We start from the raw sequence: 20,098 nt of genomic DNA on the forward strand, positions 1-20,098 counted from the left end.
AGAAATGTGGTGGATCCACAAACTGGAAACTTTGGTTCCAAAGGGTCTTAATAGGGATTTTGATTTATCTTGCTATTTTTGAATTCACTTATTTTTTGATCCTACTTATGTCGATGTAATATCTTATGAGGGTTTGACACAATATAGTACATAAAAATATTGAAATACATTTATGGAATAGAATAAGTTACATTTTGCACTATCTGTTATTGCTACTATATTATTGTTTTTAATTACTTGCTTCACAGATATACATGTAAATACTCAAGAGAACCACAAGATGGAGCCAGAGTAACTGGCGCAAAAAAATGAAGGTTTAAAAGTAGAGACCTGTGTTAAGCAAAGTATAGCATGATTAAGTGACATATGGTCACAAAACTTTGCTCTTTTAACATGTCTGAATAAAGGAAAGTTTACTACATTCAGGTGCTGTGGACATTTCGTTTTTTAGACCTGCTGAATGGCCATTGTGATAGTGATTTGCAGTTATATAATATGAAACTGGTAGTAATGGGAATCACTGTTTATATATTACGTTTTTTAGGTACCTATTTGATATAAAATGTTATAGAGATCAACTTTTCCTAAAATTGATATAATGTTATTGTAAATATATTATATAATCTACATTTTTTGTTTAAAAAAAATAAAAAATAGCATCTTTTACTTTTAGTTGTAAAGGGCAATATGTCCCTTTGCACCTAGAAGATCTAAATGAAAGTCTGTATAGAATAATAACAGCATTTTTATGTCTACACCTGCCTTGTTAACTGAGATAAAGAAGCCTTTTACAATTTTTCTAATAGTATGTGAACAACCAAAAGTCATAGGCCTTGATTCTATTGTTGTTGTTAAATGTAGGTAACAAGTATCGCAATTAAAGGGACATGACACCCATTTTCTTTTTCATTATTCAGCTAGAGCACACACTTTTAAACAACTTTTCAATTTATTTCTAGCTAATTTCCTTCATTCTCTTGAAATCCTTTGTTGAAAAGCATAACTACGTATGCTCAGGAGCTGGTAGTTAGCTCCTGATTGGTAGCTGTACATATATACCTCTCACCATTGACTGATGTGTTCAGCTAACTCTCAGTAGTGCATTGCTGATCCTTCAATAGGGATACCAAGAGAATGAAGCAAAACTGATTATAGCAATACATTTGGAAGTTGTTAAAAAAGTCTCTGTCTGGAGCCTGGAAGAAAATTTTTGGGTTTTTATGTCCCTTTAAAATTTATGGAGATGTTTTATGTTACCACCAGATTACACAGCTAGTAATTTAAAGGACTGCTGAAAATTATTAGTTGTTTCAATATAAACAAACCCAGAGAGTTGTATAACAGTGCTTGGAATAAAAGTTACAGCATTGCCATTTAATGAAGCTATTTTTCCAGAGTAAACAAATCTCAATAAACTTCAATACTTTCATTTTGTCAAGATTTCTTCTGCTAAACACACCTTATTGTCTCTCTTCTGCAATGTTTAGGTGGTTCCCATTGGTTTGATACATCTTCTCAGTACTTTGCAATAGAGTCCACAGCATATGCTTTGCTTGCCCTCCTCAAAACTGGCTCATACCATCTGACCGCACCAATAGCACAGTGGCTGACAGAACAGAGGTTTTATGGTGGAGGCTATGGTTCGACTCAGGTAATGTGACATCTGCCATTTTGTTTCAGTATACTCATGCTGAGAAAAATAGAGAGATGTTGAAAACAGTAAGAGAGTGCATTATTGCATTGTTTGAATGAGTGTAGTTATGGAGCTATTTCTTACCACAATGATAAACTGCTATTGACATTAAAGGGACATAAAACTCAACATTTTTCTTTTTCTTATTTTTCATGATTCAAATATAGAGCATGTGATTTTAAACAACTTCCTAACTTACTTATTTTATCCAAATTTCTTAATTTTCTTGTTATTCTTTTTTTTAAAGAAGCAGCTATACAATACTGAGAGCTATCTGAAGACATCTGGTGAACCAATGAAAAGATGCATTTTTGTGCAGCCACCAATCAGCAGCTAACTCCCAGTAATGCATTGCTGCTCCTGAGCCTACCTAGATATGTTTTTCAACTAAGGATACCAAGATAATGAAGCAATTTAGATAATAGAAGCAAATTGGAACATTGTTTAAAATCCCATGTTCTGTCTGAATCATGGGAGAAAAATACCTGAGATTGGTAAAATTTTGCTTTCTTCAAAATACTGCACATTGCCTGAACCAGCTGTACAGCTGCATACTACACAGTGAATGCTTAGAGCAGTGAACACACCCTTCTATCAGTGGCCCTAATTAGCCACAATTAAGAAGCAAGATAAATTAAATCACCGGGAAATGTAGTGTCTAGTCCAAATGCATAGGTATATAGTAAAGTGCAATTTGACTCAAGCTCAATTACATATTAATCAAACCCTTATTTATTTTCATAACAAGTCTGTAGTTAGTGTCATAACTGCTAAATTGACTAATAACATGCACTCCACAAGCTGCCTAAAAGTGCGCAACATTAAAAAACTTCAAGGGACACTGCAGCAAAACAAGTAAGTAAGCCGGTTACAGAAGTGCACTGGTAGTATATATATATATATACAGTTGCAAGAAAAAGTATGTGAACCCTTTGGAATGATATGGATTTCTGCACAAATTGGTCATAAAATGTGATCTGATCATCATCTAAGTCACAACAATAGACAATCACAGTCTGCTTAAACTAATAACACACAAAGAATGAAATGTTGCCATGTTTTTATTGAACACACCATGTAAACATTCACAGTGCAGGTGGAAAAAGTATGTGAACCCCTAGACTAATGACATCTCCAAGAGTTAATTGGAGTGAGATGTCAGCCAACTGGAGTCCAATCAATAAGATGAGATTGGAGGTGTTGGTTACAGCTGCCCTGCCCTATAAAAAACACACACCAGTTCTGGGTTTGCTTTTCACAAGAAGCATTGCCTGATGTGAATGGTGCCTCGCACAAAAGAGCTCTCAGAAGACCTACGATTAAGAATTGTTGACTTGCATAAAGCTGGAAAGGGTTATAAAAGTATCTCTAAAAGCCTTGCTGTTCATCAGTCCACGGTAAGACAAATTGTCTATAAATGGAGAAAGTTTAGCACTGCTGCTACTCTCCCTAGAAGTGGCCGTCCTGTAAAGATGACTACAAGAGCACAGTGAAGACTGCTCAATGAAGTGAAGAAGAATCCTAGAGTGTCAGCTAAAGACTTACAAAAGTCACTGGCAAATGCTAACATCCCTGTTAGCGAATCTACAATACATAAAACACTAAACAAGAATGGATTTCATGGGAGGATACCACAGAGGAAGCCACTGGTGTCCAAACAAAACATTGCTGCACGTTTACAGTTTGCACAAGAGCACCTGGATGTTCCACAGCAGTACTGGCAAAATATTCTGTGGACAGATGAAACCAAAGTTGAGTTGTTTGGATGAAACACACAACACTATGTGTGGCGAAAAAGAGGCACAGCACACCAACATCAAAACCTCATCCCAACTGTGAAGTATGGTGGTGGGGCATCATGGTTTGGGGCTGCTTTGCTGCATCAGGGCCTGGATGGATTGCTATCATCGAAGGAAAAATGAATTCCCAAGTTTATCAATACATTTTGCAGGAGAACTTAAGACCATCTGTCTACCAGCTGAAGCTCAACAGAAGATTGGTGTTGCAACAGGACCATGACCCAAATCATAGAAGTAAATCAACAACAGAATGGCTTAAACAGAAGAAAATACGCCTTCTGAAGTGGCCCAGTCAGAGTTCTGACCTCAACCCGAATGAGATGCTGTGGCATGACCTCAAGAAAGTGATTCACACCAGACATCCCAAGAATATTGCTGAACTGAAACAGTTCTGTAAAGAGGAATGGTCAAGAATTACTCCTGACCATTGTGCACGTCTGATCTGCAACTACAGGAAACGTTTGGTTGAAGTTATTGCTGCCAAAGGAGGTTCAACCAGTTTTTAAATCCAAGGTTTCACATACTTTTTCCACCTGCACTGTGAATGTTTACATGGTGTGTTCAATAAAAACATGGCAACATTTCATTCTTTGTGTGTTATTAGTTTAAGCAGACTGTGATTGTCTATTGTTGTGAGTTAGATGATGATCAGATCACATTTTATGACCAATTTGTGCAGAAATCCATATCATTCCAAAGGGTTCACATACTTTTTCTTGCAACTGTATACTGTATATGTATATATATATATATATATATATATACAGTATATATATATATATATATATATATATATATATATATATATATATATATATATATACACATATACACATTCACACATAATGCAATATATAGGTGTGTACATTTATTATAACATATATGTGTGTGTATGTGTATGTATATATATATATTTTTAAAAAATTACTAGCCCCATAAAATGTGATATATACTGTAATATATATATATATATATATATATATATATATATATATATATAAAACGATATTTGAAAACCTGGGTTTGGCCACAAGACCGCCTACCACGATTCATTCCAGCGGCCCCCTTTATCTACTGACTGTCCAGTATTTTTTTGAAGGACAGCTGGCAACCCTAATGGGAACACACAGTTCCCATAGACCGAATGTCTATTTCCCACATTCTGGCACCCACACAATCCCACACCTTAGGGCATGTTTTTACAATGTGTGACAGACTCTTTGACCCATAATACCATGGAATAGGAGACCAAAAACCTACTGGGACTGTCCTAGGAAAATTGGGTCAGTTGTAAAGTATGTGCTAATACAGTGGTAGGTTGTGTTCATACACATTTTCCTACAGAGCATAATCTGAGTGCCACTAGTGGCATGTCATTTGAGATCACCAGTAGTTGGGAAATGCACAGGATGCAAATCCTCATGTATGTATCTTACCTCTGAATCAGTAGTGGGCAGTGTGCATGATAAAAGTAAATCTCCTTCCATAAGGCAGGGAGAGTCCACAACTTCATTCCTTACTGTTGGGAAATATAACACCTGGCCACCAAGAGGAGGCAAAGACACCCCAGCCAAAGGCTTAAATATCCCTCCCACTTCCCCTATCCCCCAGTCATTCTTTGCCTTTCGTCACTATAGGAGGTGGCAGAGAAGTGTCAGAAGATTTGGATAGTCCTGTAATGGGTATGTTCCCTTCAAGAAAGGACTAGAGTATTAAGTAATCATGTCAACCTCTTAGTGAGAGTATTGATTAAAGTTAGAGTCTGGAGATGCAGGGAAAGTTTTTCTGCAAACCCATCCAGACTGTCGCCTATCAGCTCCTGAGCAATCAGTGTTGACAAATTTCATTGCTTGCTGTTACACACTCAAGTCTGTCAGAGCATCGATGCAAGACTGTCAAACTTGAGAGGCTGTGCCTGTTCCACAGCATGGATCCTGGAGGGTAAGACCTTTTTTATTTATACGCTTTTAATATCTCACAGTGTGGTTCCTTTATGCCTCGATAGGATCAAGGGTTAATATCTCCTTCAGGGAGATTAATTTAACAGCAAGGGGTTATTTATAACTGCTTTAATGTGAGAGTTTTGGGTTCATAGACTGTGTGCTTTTGGCTTGGAACAAACAGGTTTCACTTTCATTTTGAGTGTTGCACAGCTCATAATAGCTTAGTGCCTTTTTCATAGCAGGGGAAGTCCTGTCCAACACACCACATGACCGGGTGCGGTGTTTTCATTTTCCTATGATCCTGCTGCGGACATCACTCCTAAGGAGAGGGTTTTCACTGTTAGCTGTCTGAGTCTAGGAGGTGGTGAGTGCCCCAGCCATTGGGATTATAAAGGTGCCGGTTTTTTAATAAAAGCGTTTCCGTTTTGTCTGTCCTTCTGTGTATATATCTTAACTATGAAGGACTCTGATACTACATTAGAAGGGTCTGCTCCTTCTGTACTGATGCATAATTCCTGTTTATATTGTGAGGAGGCCGTGGTTTGCCTGCCTGCTCAATTTTGTTCCATTTGCCTAAGCACTATTCTAAAGTCTAAGAAGGGAGACAAGTCTGCTAATACTCATAGTGCTATTAGCCCCTCTGAGCTATCTACCTCTCAGGAATCTGTGTCCCGAGAGATTACTACCCTTTCTACATTATTCACTCCACTTGCAGTTCCCCACGGCTTAACTAATCCTCCATCTGGAGGGGGCTTTTTTCCTGCAGACTTTACCGTGCTGTTACAATCGACGGTGTCTGCGGCCCTGAGTGCCTTACCTCCCTCTAGCAAACGTAAGAGAAAGGTTAAACATAGTTCTCCTGACCGAGAGTCATCTAAATATTCATCGGATTTAGTTACTATGTCCCAGCTATCCGAGGATGGGTTAACCTCTGTAGCTTCAGAGGGTAAACTTTCTGAGTCGGAAACTTCCATTTCTAAACCTCCTTCAGCGGAGGAACCCAAATTTAGATTTAAAATTGAGCATCTGCGTTTTTTATTAAAGGCGGCTCTGTCTACGCTAGAGGTTACAGAGGCTTAACTCCCTGAGGAACCTAAGATCCCTAAATTAGACAGGGTTTATGAAGACAGGAAGGTCCCTCTGACTTTTCTTGTGCCAGTTACGATGGGAAACATTATTAGTAATGAATGAGAAATAATAGAAACTTATTTTTCCCCCTTGTCTACTTTTAAAAAAATTATTCCCAGTCCCTGACTCTCAATTAGATTTGTGGGGCTCCATCCCTAAGGTAGATGGCGCTATTTCTACGCTGGCTAAGCGTACTACTATCCCTCTGGAGGATAGATCTTCTTTCAGAGAGCCTATGGATAAAAAAATTGAATCTTTTCTGAGGAAGATGTTTCAACATACAGGGTTTTTATTTCAACCGGCGGCAGCTGTAGCTGCGGTTGCTGGAGCAGCTACCTACTGGTGCGACACTCTGTCAGAGCTCATTGAGGTGGAGACTCCCCTCAAGGATATTCAGGACAGAATTAAAGCTCTGAGAATTGCTAACTCCTTCATCTGTGATGCAAATATGCAAAATTCGCCTAAATGCAAAGGCTTCTGTTTTTGTAGTCCTAGCCCACCGGGCTCTCTGGTTGAAGTCTTGGTCTGCAGATATGACTTCTAAATCCAGACTCCTTTCTCTTCCTTTCAAGATTTTATTTGGTCCAGGGCTGGACTCCAATATTTCTACGGTTACCAGAGAGAAAGTTGCCTTCCTACCGCATGATAAGAAGAATAGGCCTAAGGGACGGCAATTGTCTAATTATCGTTCCTTTCGTTCTGACAAATCACAACAACAGCAATCCTCATCCAAGTCAAAGCAGCCCAAGAGTGCTTGGAAGCCGGCTCAGTCCTGGATAAGTCCAAATAGACTAAGAAGCCCGCCGAGAACAAATCGGCATGAAGGGGCAGCCCCCGATCTGGGTTCGGCTCGAGTAGGGGGCAGACTGTCTCTTTTTTCAGATGCTTGGTTACAGGATCCTTGGGTCCTGGAGGTTGTATTTCAGGGATACCAGAAAGGATTCAAATCTCATCCGCCCAGGGGCAGATTCCTACTCTCCAGTCTCCAGTCTGTCTACAAGACTGGAAAAGAGGACTGCCTTTTTAGGTTGCATACGAGATCTCTCCTCTCTAGGAGTAAATGTCCCGGTACCTACAGTAGAAAGAGGTTTTTTATTCAAACCTTTTTGTGGTTTCAAAAAAGGAGAAAACTTTCCGTCCAATTCTGAACTTAAAGTGCCTAAACAAGCTTTTGAGTATTCCCTCTTTCAAGATGGAGACAATACGGTCAATCCTTCCTCTGGTTTAGGAAGGACAGTTTATGACCACCATAGACCTGAAGTATGCATACCTTCCCGTTCCAATACACAGGGAACATTTTCAGTTTCTTGAGGTTTGCTTTCTGGACCAGCACTTTCAGTTCATAGCTCTTCCGTTTGGCCTAGCTACTGATCCAAGGATATTTTTTAGAAGGTTCTGGGGGCTCTTCCTTACCTGTACAATATCTTGGTACAGGCATCATCTTTTCGTCTAGCGGAAGAACACTCAGAGTCCCTTGTCAGTCTTCTTCGATCACATGGATGGAAGATAAACTTGGAACAGGGATAGGCAAGGTGTCCGTACATGGACACTGGTGTCAGTGACTAGCCTTTGCAGTGTCCGCCACAACCTTAGTATATCTTTTCTTTCTGATTTAATAATAGGAAGAAAAAAATAATATGTAATGTGAATAAAGTTAGTGGCTTGTCAAGAGACTGCTAGCGATATTGGGTGATAAGTTATGGAATAAATAAAGCCTGAGTGAAATACTGGATGTGTATCGGCATCATTATAATAACACCCAGCTCTATACAAAGACACAGTAGGGACAATGGCACATGCATATTGCCAGACAAGGGCTGATCATAGGGTTAGTGGTATCTGCATCAGTATAATAACACCCAGCACTATATAATGACACAGTAGTGACACTGGCACATGGGTATAGCCAGAGGAGGGCTGGTTATAGGATCAGTGGTATCTGCATCAGTATAATAACACCCAGCACTATATAATGACACAGGAGTGACACTGGCTCATGGGTATAGTCAGAGGAGGGATGGTTATAGGATCAGTGGTATCTGTATCAGTATAATAACACCCAGCACTATATAATGACACAGTAGTGACACTGGCTCATGGGTATAGTCAGAGGAGGGATGATTATATGATCAGTGGTATCTCAGATACCGTATCTGCATCAGTATAATAACACCCAGCACTATATAATGACACAGTAGTGACACTGGCTCATGGGTATAGTCAGAGGAGGGATGGTTATAGGATCAGTGGTATCTGCATCAGTATAATAACACCAAGCACTATAAAATAATGTTTTTAATTTCAAATGTACCTTGGTGTCCTTCACTAAGGTCTGTACTTTGGAAAATGTCCTCCACAGCCTTTGTCTGTGCCTACCCCTGACTTGGAAAAGAGTTTTCTTACTCCAAGTACAAGAGTAAATTTCCTGGGGACGATAATAGACTCCATATCCATGAGAATATTTATCAAAGATCAGAGACGTTGCAAGCTAACTACTGCTTGTCTTGCCCTCCAGGCCTCCTTAAGACCGTCAGTGTCCCAGTGTATGGAGGTCCGATGGACTCATGGTGTCCTGTATGGACATCATTCCCTTTGCCATATTCCATCTCAGACCCTACAACTATGCATGCTGAGACAATGGAACAGTGACCATTCAGATCTGTCAACAGATTGTGCTGGACAACCTGTCAAGAGACTTGCTCTCTTGGTGGCTCCAGATCATCTGTCCCAAGGCACATGCTTCTTGAGACCATCCTGGGAGATTTTGACTACGGACGCAAGCCTTTCCGGCTGGGAAGCCGTTTGGGGGGCCAAGAAGACACAAGGGCTGTGGACTCAGGAGGAGTCCTTCCTTCTGATCAATATATTGGAACTCCGGGCAATCTTTAATGTCTTGAAGGCTTGGCCCCTTCTGGATTCGACCCAGTTTATCAGATTCCAATCAGACAATTTAACCTTGGTTGCCTACATCAACCATCAGGGGGAAACGAGAAGTACCTTGGTGATGAGAGAAGTATCTCAGATACTAGAGTGGGTGGAGACTCACAGAAGTTCGCTGTCAGTGATCCACATTCCGGATGTGGACAACTGGGAAGCAGACTTCCTCAGCAAGCAATCCTTTCACCCAGGGAAATGGTCTCTCCACCGCAAGGTGTTTGCAGAGAAATGCTCTGAGTGGGGGATGTCGGAGATAAATCTCATTGCATCCGGCCTCAATACCAAGCTACCCAGGTACGGTTCGAGTTTGAGGGATCCTCAGGTGGAACTGATACATGTGATCAGTACTATGGAGGTTCAGACTCTTATATCTTTTTCCTCCATTACTGCTTCTCCCTCATGTGGTGGCTCGCATCAAGCAGGAGTGAGCATCAGCGATTCTGATTGCTCCATTGTGGCCGTGAAGGACGTGGTTTGCGGATCTGGTGGGGATATCCTCATCTCCTCAGTGGAGGTTACCTTGTCGCAGAGATCTGCAGATACAGGGATCCTTCGTTCATCAAAATCTAGATTCTCTGAGGCTGACTGCGTGGAGATTGAATGCTTAGTCTTAGCCAAGAGAGGGTTTTCTAAGAGTGTTATCGACACTATGGTTCAAGCTCATAAGCCAGTTACTCGTCGTATCTACCATAAAGTGTGGAGAACTCACTTGTACTGGTGTGAAGAGCGTGGCTTTTCCTGGCATAAGGTTAAGGTGGCCAGAATTTTATATTTTCTCCAGGATGGACTGGAGAAGGGTCTATCTGCTAATTCCCTGAAGGGACAGATATCGGCCCTGTCGGTGTTACTGCACAAGAGATTCTTGTTCCCTCAGCAGAATGGCTGGGGGATAGGGGAAGTGGGAGGGATATTTAAGCCTTGGCTAGGGTGTCTTTGCCTCCTCCTGGTGACCAGGTGTTGTATTTCCCAACAGTAAGAAATAAAGTCATGGACTCTCCCTGCCAGGAAGGAAAGGAATTTATCTGGTAAGCATAAATTATGTTTATGCACTCATACATTTTAAAGAGACATTCGCCTAGATTACGTGTCATGCGTTAGCCTTAAAAAGCAGCGTTGAGGGGTCCCAACGCTGCTTTTTAACACCCGCTGGTATTACGAGTCAGGCAGGTACAGGTGTACCGCTCACTTTTTTTTCCGCAATTTTAGCATACTGCAAATCCCCTTACGTCAATTGCGTATCCTATCTTTTTAATGGGATTATCCTAATGCCGGTATTACGATTGCTGGAAAAAGTGAGCGGTAGACCCTGTCCTGTCCAGACTCCTACCGCATTTAAAAGTCAGTAGTTAAGAGTTTTATGGGCTAACGTTGTAACATAAAACTCTTAACTAAAGTGCTAAAAGTACACTAACACTCATAAACTACCTATTAACCCCTAAACTGAGCCCCCCCCCCCACATCGGAAACACTTAAATACATTTTTTAACCCCTAATCTGCCGACCGGACATCGCCGCCACTTTAATAAATATATTAACCCCTAAACCGCTGCACTCCCGCCTCGCAAACACTAGTTCATTTTTATTAACCCCTAATCTGCCGTCCCTAACATCGCCGACACCTACCTACATTTATTAACCGCTAATCTGCCGCCCCCACTATATTAAATGTATTAACCCCTAAATCTAAATCTAACCCTAACCCTAACACCCCCCTAACTTAAATATAATTTAAAAAAATCTAAATAAAATTACTATAATTAATTAAATTATTCCTATTTAAAACTAAATATTTACCTGTAAAATAAACCCTAAGCTAGCTACAATATAACTAATAGTTACATTTGTATCTAGCTTAGGGTTTATTTTTATTTTACAGGCAGGTTTGTATTTATTTTAACTAGGTAGAATAGTTACTAAATAGTTATTAACCTAGCTAAAATAAATACAAATTTACCTGTAAAATAAAACCTAAACTAAGTTACAATTACACCTAACACTACACTATAATTAAATTAATTGCCTAAACTAACTACAATTAAATTAAATAAACTAAATTACGAAAAAAAAAAACCACTAAATTACAGGGAAAAAAAAGAAATTACAAATTTTTAAACTAATTACACCTAATCTAATCCCCCTAATAAAATAAAAAAGCCCCCCAAAATAAAAAAATTCCCTACCCTATACTAAATTACAAATAGCCCTTAAAAGGGTCTTTTGTGGGGCATTACCCCAAAGAAATCAGCTCTTTTACCTGTAAAAAAAAATACAATACCCCCCCAACATTAAAACCCACCACCCACACACCCAACCCTACTCTAAAACCCACCCAATCCCCCCTTAATAAAACCTAACACTAACCCCTTGAAGATCACCCTACCTTGAGCCGTCTTCACCCAGCCGGGCACAAGTGGACCTCCAGACCGGCAGAAGTCTTCATCCGATCCGGCCAGAAGAGGACATCCAGACCGGCAGAAGTCTTCATCCAGGCGGGATCTTCTATCTTCTTCCATCTGGAGCGGAGCGGGTCCATCTTGAAGACATCTGACGCGGATCATCCTCTTCCATCCGACGGCGACTGAAGAATGAAGGTTCCTTTAAGTGACGTCATCCAAGATGGTGTCCCTTCAATTCCGATTGGCTGATAGAATCCTATCAGCCAATCGGAATTAAGGTAGAAAAAATCCTATTGGCTGATGCAATCAGCCAATAGAATTGAGCTTGCATTCTATTGGCTGATTGGAACAGCCAATAGAATGCAAGCTCAATCCTACTGGCTGATTGGATCAACCAATAGGATTGAACTTCAATTCTATTGGCTGATTGTATCAGCCAATAGGATTTTTTCTACCTTAATTCCGATTGGCTGATAGGATTCTATGTACCAATACCCAAAATTCCAAGTGCGGCATAAGAAATATATTAATAAAATATATTAAATAGTGCAGTAATATTTTAACCAGGACAATTACAATATTTCCTTTATGTCAGCTTCTATAAAATTGCAGAAGGAGTGCAGACACATGAGAAGCAGACTAGACAATATAGTTGTCTTAACCCCTTAATGACCACAGCACTTTTCCATTTTCTGTCCGTTTGGGACCAAGGCTATTTTTACATTTTTGCGGTGTTTGTGTTTAGCTGTAATTTTCTTCTTACTCATTTACTGTACCCACACATATTATATACCGTTTTTCTCGCCACTAAATGGACTTTCTAAAGATACCATTATTTTCATCATATCTTATAATTTACTATAAAAAAAAATATAAAATATGAGGAAAAATTGAAAAAAACACACTTTTTCTAACTTTGACCCCCAAAATCTGTTACATATCTACAACCACCAAAAAACACCCATGCTAAATAGTTTCAAAATTTTGTCCTGAGTTTAGAAATACCCAATGTTTACATGTTCTTTGCTTTTTTTGCAAGTTATAGGGCCATAAATACAAGTAGCACTTTGCTATTTCCAAACCACTTTTTTCCAAAATTAGCGCTAGTTACATTAGAACACTAATATCTTTCAGGAATCCCTGAATATCCCTTGACATGTATATATTTTTTTTTAGTAGACATCCCAAAGTATTGATCTAGGACAATTTTGATAAATTTCATACCACCATTTCACCGCCAAATGCGATCAAATACAAAAAATCGTTCACTTTTTCACAAATTTTTTCACAAACTTTTGGTTTCTCACTGAAATTATTTACAAACAACTTGTGCAATTATGGCATAAATGGTTGTAAATTCTTCTCTGGGATCCCCTTTGTTCAGAAATAGCAGACATATATGGCTTTGGCGTTGCTTTTTGGTAATTAGAAGGCCGCTAAATGCCACTGCGCACCACAAGTGTATTATGCCCAGCAGTTAAGGGGTTAATTAGGGAGCTTTTAGGGAGCTTGTAGGGTTAATTTTAGCTTTAGTGTAGTATAGTAGACAACCCCAAGTATTGATCTAGGCACATTTTGGTATATTTCATGCCACCATTTCACCGCCAAATGCGATCAAATTGAAAACAAAGTTAAATTTTTCACAATTTTAGGTTTCTCACTGAAATAATTTACAAACAGCTTGTGCAATTATGGCACAAATGGTTGTAAATACTTGTCTGGGATCCCCTTTGTTCAGAAATAGCAGATATATATGACTTTGGCGTTGCTTTCTGGTAATTAGAAGGCCGCTAAATCCTGCTGCGCCTCACACGTGTATTATGGCTAGCAGTGAAGGGGTTAATTAGGGAGTTTGTAGGGAGCTTGCAGGGTTAATTTTAGCTTTAGTGTAGAGATCAGCCTCCCACCTGACACATCCCACCCCCTGATCCCTCCCAAACAGCTCCCTTCCCTCCCCCACCCCACAATTGTCCCCGCCATCTTAAGGACTGGCTAGGGTGTAGGATCCCCCCCTTAGCCCCCAACCTCCCTGATCCCCCCCAAAACCACTCTCTGACCATCCCCTCTGCCTCATTGGGGGCCATCTTGTCTGCCAGTACCCAGTTTGCAAAATAAAAGTGCTTTTTTTATATTTATTTGGCTTTTTTCTGTAGTGTAGCTTCCCCCCCCCACACAGACAAACCCCCACCACCTTGCTGATCTTTTTTTTTTTTTTTAAATATTAAGCCATTTAAACATTTTGTATTAACACATTTTCTGTAGTGTAGCGGTTCCCACCCGCTCCCTCCCCGTGCACGCGCCCGCCCTCCCGTGCACGCGCGCGTGTCCGTGCGCGCCCCCGCTCATCCCCGCCCACGATCCCGCCCCCCCTGCACATAACCAGGGCCATCGATGGCCGCCACCCGCCTCCCGGTCCGGCTCCCACCCACCAACGCAGGGAGCCACCGATCTCCGGTGCAGAGAGGGCCACAGAGTGGCTCTCTCTGCACCGGATGGCTTAAAAAAGTTATTGCAGGATGCCTCCATATCGAGGCATCACTGCAATAACCGGAAAGCAGCTGGAAGCGAGCAGGATCGCTTCCAGCTGCTTTCCAAACCGAGGACGTGCAGGGTACGTTCTCAGGCATTAACTGCCTTTTTTTTGAGGACGTACCCTGCACGTCCTCGGTCGTTAAGGGGTTAAAGGAATATGAAACCCAATTTTTTTTCTTTTATGATTCAGATAGAGCATGCAATCTTAAGCAATTTCCTAATATACTCCTATTATCAATTTTTCTTTGTTCTCTTGGCAAGCTTTGTTGAATGAGCAGCAATGTACTACTGGTTGCTGACTGAACACATGGGCGAGCCAATGAGAATCAGTATTTATATGCAGCAACTAATCAGCAGCTAGAATCTAGGTTATTTGCTGCTGCTGAGCTTTGCTAGATAAACCTTTCAGCAAAGGAGAACAAGAGAAGGAAGCAAATTAAATAATTGAAGGTAATTGAAAAGTTGTTTAAAATTGTATTCTCCATCTGAATCATGAAAGAAAAAATTTGGGTTTCATGTCCCTTTAATGATGCACCTGTTTTAATTTTATGTTAATTGTTCTTATGCAAATATGTTAATTATCAATAAAAATTGGGGGGGGGAAACTAGTTAAAATAAAAATCATTTGTATTGGGAATAAATTCACAAAAATATCTTACTAATAAAGTAGACTGCATCACCTATTACTTAATAGTTGTAATAAATGTGTTCATCAATCTGTGTAGATTTTTGTTGACAGAGATGGTTGCGGTAATGGGAAGCACTGACCTATAATATAATCCTTCCTCAGGCTACCATCATAGTGTTCCAGGCACTTTCAGAGTTCCAGATTCATGTTCCACAAATGAATGATATTGAGATGGACGTGAGCCTTAGTCTGCCTGGGAGAAAACAGACTGTTGATTGGAGGATCAATAAAGATAATGCCATGCTCAGTCGTAGCCAGAAGGTAAGTGTGTTTTATGTATCTATAATATACATGTGCTTAGTCTGAATTTGTCATCTGGCATTAATTTAATAAAGAAAAAATGTATTTTATTCTAAGACTAGTATGGTATCTGTCTGTCTATCTATCTATCGATCTATCTATGAGCTATCTGTTTCATCTATCTATCTTTCTATCTATCTATCTATCTATCTATCATCTATCGTCTATAGATCTATCTATCTTATTTATCTATCTATCATCTATCTATCTATCTATCTATCTATCTATATCATCTATCTATCTAGCTATCTATTGGGTCAATCACAATCCTTTAGAAAAGTTTATCAAATGATTTATCTACAAAAATACCCATAGACATTAACTGTGATTTTTTTCTTATAAAGATCACTAAACTTTTCTACAGTAGTAATCGACCCCTATATTTTCAAGTTTTTTTTTTGTTCAAATCAGATAGACCTTAGAAACTACCTTCCCAACCCATTACTGCTTGCCATATGTAACAAGAGTACACTGCAATTTGAATTTACCAATACAAATATGGTATAATAAGAAATCATTTTGTTTTTGTGGTTATTTCCACACACCTAAACAAAAGCAAAATATATAAGGTGTATGCAAAAGTAAAACATTGCCTTTGATTCAGTATTGAGAAATGTCTAGTGGGTTTCTTTTCATTGTTTTTTTTTTTTCACTAAATAAAAATATTTTATATAGGCATCAGAAAGTAATCACTAATTGCAAAATATCTTCATGCAAAATAAATGTTTCATAAGCATTTGCTTCAGTCATTTTGTCAGCATAAAAGCCTTAAAAAGCATTTTGTTGTTTTATCTCATCTTATTTGCTGTGGCTAATAAGAGACAGATATAAACAAGCACCAGCACATATAAATTAGGCATGGGCTTTTTTTTACCAAACCAATGCCTAATATGGCCACAGGGAGCAGCATTCAGTTATTTTTGACGCCAGATTTATGAGTGTGAAAGTGAAAAACACAAAAATGTTAAATATCCGGTGCTGAAAAGAACTGAATGCTGCCGCCTGCAGCCATATTTGTGTTTCGTTTAGAAAACAAATTGCGAATTCCTATAAAACCACCCCATGCCTAATATAAACCAATAGCTTTGCAACATGTAGGAGGTTCAGGGTTCTGAATTCCATAGAATCCTATAGAATTGCTAAGGCAATGTGAGAGCCGCATAAAACTTTATTTTAATCACCTCTTTATTTTAATCAGCCTTTTAGAATGACTTTTTTTTGTATTATGAACCTCCAATAAATGTTATATCTGCTCCAAGCAGGCTACAACTAGATGTTTATTTTTATTTATTTTTTAAATGGAAGTGTTCTTACAATTGTTGCCCTACTTACATTGAATTAAAGGGCCCTACTATAGATTGCATGAGCGAGTCTACAGCCACATATTTAATAAGCAGAAACTGCTTCTTTTGCCTCTCCACCACCTCAGAGGTGTGAGATCAATCACCTTAACATTCACTCATTTGGGGTGTTTGACATTTCCTGCTCTTGTGCAATTTGTTGTACAGGAGCAGGGGGTGGCATTGCACAAGACACCTCTTGTGCAATGTTAATTGCAAGTGGCGATTGTAGACAAACAGGTTGACTACCTGCAATGATTATAAATTTTGCCCATAGTTTTTAGTAACTTATGAGGTCCAAAAGTGGCCTCTTCTACTGAATTTTCTTCCTGTCAGTTTGCTGTCTATATTGTGTTGAAAGTCTAAGATAGGCTTAAGCATGATAGAGGAGTTTAATATTTAAATGAGGTATATATAGTTGTTTGGGTAGAATTGCATTTCTGACATGTGTCTCATGCTTATTTTTCTTGGTATAGAAAAAAAAAGAGTTATTACTATGACTGCATGCGTACAGCCAATTTTCTTGGAAGCAATATATCAGCCTGTTTAATTTTTTATTTATTTTGTTAATATTTGTATAGCCCAATAGGCTTGGAGCAACATAAGGGTTAAGACCTAGAGGTAAGTGAGAGGGTAAAGGTTTGTAACATTGTTGCAGTATAACGAATCTTAACAGGGGTTATAGGCAGGTTTCTATTGATCTTTGTCCTCTTCTGTTTTGGTGAAGATTTTGGTTAAGTAGGGGGGTTCCTCTACTGGGGATGAGCATCTGCATTGGGAAATAAAAAACCTTTTTATGGGCACAAATGTTTGGGGAAAGGGGAGAAGTGATGTCACAGGCTGAGGGAGGAGGAGCGGATGTTTCAGGTTAGAGTCTGGGATGCTTCTCCTCGGACAGTTGGGACGTGAAAGCTCCTGAAAGCCTGAGTACAATGCAAATGCAGAGCGCACTCTGTTACAGTTTCCGATGGGGCTGGGACTGCTGACCTCTTGTGTTGAGGAGGATAGGGACTCACTTGCCACCATGTCCTTTAATAAGTTTAGTTGGTTACTTATGTGGTTATTATTTAATAAAAATAACCAGTGATGGTCTTTATCTCCAATCTGTGTTTGTTGTGAGTTATCATAGTTAGTTGGGGTAGTTTACCTGGGTGTTTAATCCCATATGTATGCATGGAATTTTTTTATTATTTCTTTCTTTTTTTAGACATTAAAAATAAAAAAAAATTATGCTTACCTGATAAATTTTTATCTTTTCGGAATGAAGTTTATAGGGCTCATAACATGTGGGATATAACAACTAGAAGGAGGCCAAGAGCCCACACAAGAGCTTAAATTCCCTCCCATCTCCCATCTCTCTTTTGTTTAACGTATAGCCGAGCAGAGAATAAGAAAACGATAGGTAGGAAAGACAAAAGCAGGTTCTATAGAGGTGCAGAATAGAACTCTCGTCCAAAAAATTGAAACAGGTGGGGCCTATGGACTATCATCATTCTGAATGAAAATAATTAGTCAGGTAAGCATAAATTTTGTTTTCCTTCGTATAATGATGATAGTCCATAGGACTCCATAACATGTGGGTTTATATACGTACATATATCCTAAACATATGATGTAAAATGTGCATTGTGGAGGCACACAATGTTGCACTTGAAATTATTTTGTACTTAACGTGCAAAACTACACTACATTTGGTTGAGCAAATGGAAAAACCCTTGAGTGTATTGCTGCACATACAAACATATGCACAGATTTGTGTCACCATACTCTTACGTATGTGGAATCACATAGCGGTTATGACACAAAATGTATCAAAAATCACATAGCGGTTATGACAAAAACCAGTATGAACTAACATAAGTCTCTAAATATATAATGCAGCCAAAGCTTACCTGCAAACAGTTTCTGTTTTAACCCCCATTGACCCGTTTAATTCAGGTAAAGTTTTTGCAGCAAGCTCCTCACTGGGCACTTCCATATATGGAAGGTACTATCCAGGCACATGCATGGTAGGGGGCACAGTCACATGACACCTAACTAAAACAGCGCACAGTATAATCCTGAAGCTTTCACAAAGCATGTGACATTATCCCCATGTCCCTTCTCAATCCCCCCTTACTTGCATAAGTAATTATCCTCACGTGCACACTTTGTTATATGATACCAAAGGGTTTAGAGTAGGACACTGATAAGGGGGGTGGAGCAGACTACATTCGGCAACCCTGAAGTGTAAGTAATTTTGCAGACTTTTTGAAATGTTATTAAAATACTCTATAATGTTAGAATGTTCGTATAAAAAAGAAATCACTACATGTTATATCATTAAATTATATTAATTATATAGGGGACAAATATCACATAAAACAGATATGAAATATCAGAAATTGTAGACAGAATAAGCCACCATTATGCTTAAAAAAACTAAAAACACCATAGGATTTAATATATAAACTATTATAAAAAGTATGGAATCCTTCTCTCAGAAACTTACACGGCTAGTAGTAACAAGAACAACTTAGTACTTTTAAAGTTTCGAGTCAGACTCTGGATAAAAAGTGCATGGTAATGCCGGTGTTCTGACAGATTAGCCAATCACGTCACTTCCGGTGATGTGGAATCAACTGTTTAACCAAAATGAACTCACTGCGCATGTGCTCTCCACGTCACTGCATTCCAATCGCTGCATGTCACTGAATTAACATTCTAAACATCAAATTTGTTGATTGTCTTTAAAGCGCAGGGTCTTTATTGTTATAAACTTAACACTACAAATATCATCATGCCTTCATTTTAAATGGAATGAAATCATAGAATATTGACCAATCTAAAAATTTGATCAGATAAAGACACCTGTTGTTAGGCAGAATTTATGACAAAGGGAGGCCCCCTACTATAATTCTGTTTTACTGTTTCCTAAGAGGTTAATAGAAAGCGCAACAAAAATATACAGAGAAGGTGACGCGGATTAACTGAACGCACCACCCAATTATGTAGTATCAATTTCATTACGTTTAAAATGATAGTACATAATTGGGTGGTGTGTAAGTTAATCTGTGTATTTACAGACATTATATACACATATACATATATATATAATATATTATATACATATGTACACACATTTAGATATATATATATATATATATATATATATATATATGCATTGGAGCCCTTTGCTGTCAAGTGGATGAAAACATGAAAAAAGCATATTTTTGCAATATTCATATTTAATATAGTGTGTATTTACTATGAATATTTCACATTCCAATGTTCTGCACATAGGGGGATATGTTCTATGCATGTATAAATAGATATTACTATATGTGTATATATATATATATA

General features: G+C 38.8%; 1 protein-coding gene across 1 annotated transcript in view; it reads left to right on the forward strand.

Annotated features, from left to right (window-relative positions):
- The window catches only part of LOC128663759 (complement C3), a 285,067-nt gene that overhangs the window by 205,427 nt on the left and 59,542 nt on the right, over positions 1 to 20,098 (forward strand). The window contains exons 29-30 of the mRNA XM_053718244.1: positions 1,488 to 1,651; positions 15,219 to 15,377. Of these exons, the coding sequence (XP_053574219.1) occupies positions 1,488 to 1,651; positions 15,219 to 15,377 (323 nt within the window). The remainder of the gene's footprint in view (positions 1 to 1,487; positions 1,652 to 15,218; positions 15,378 to 20,098) is intronic.

Source organism: Bombina bombina, chromosome 6, assembly GCF_027579735.1.
Source record: "Bombina bombina isolate aBomBom1 chromosome 6, aBomBom1.pri, whole genome shotgun sequence".
Lineage (NCBI taxonomy): Eukaryota > Metazoa > Chordata > Amphibia > Anura > Bombinatoridae > Bombina > Bombina bombina.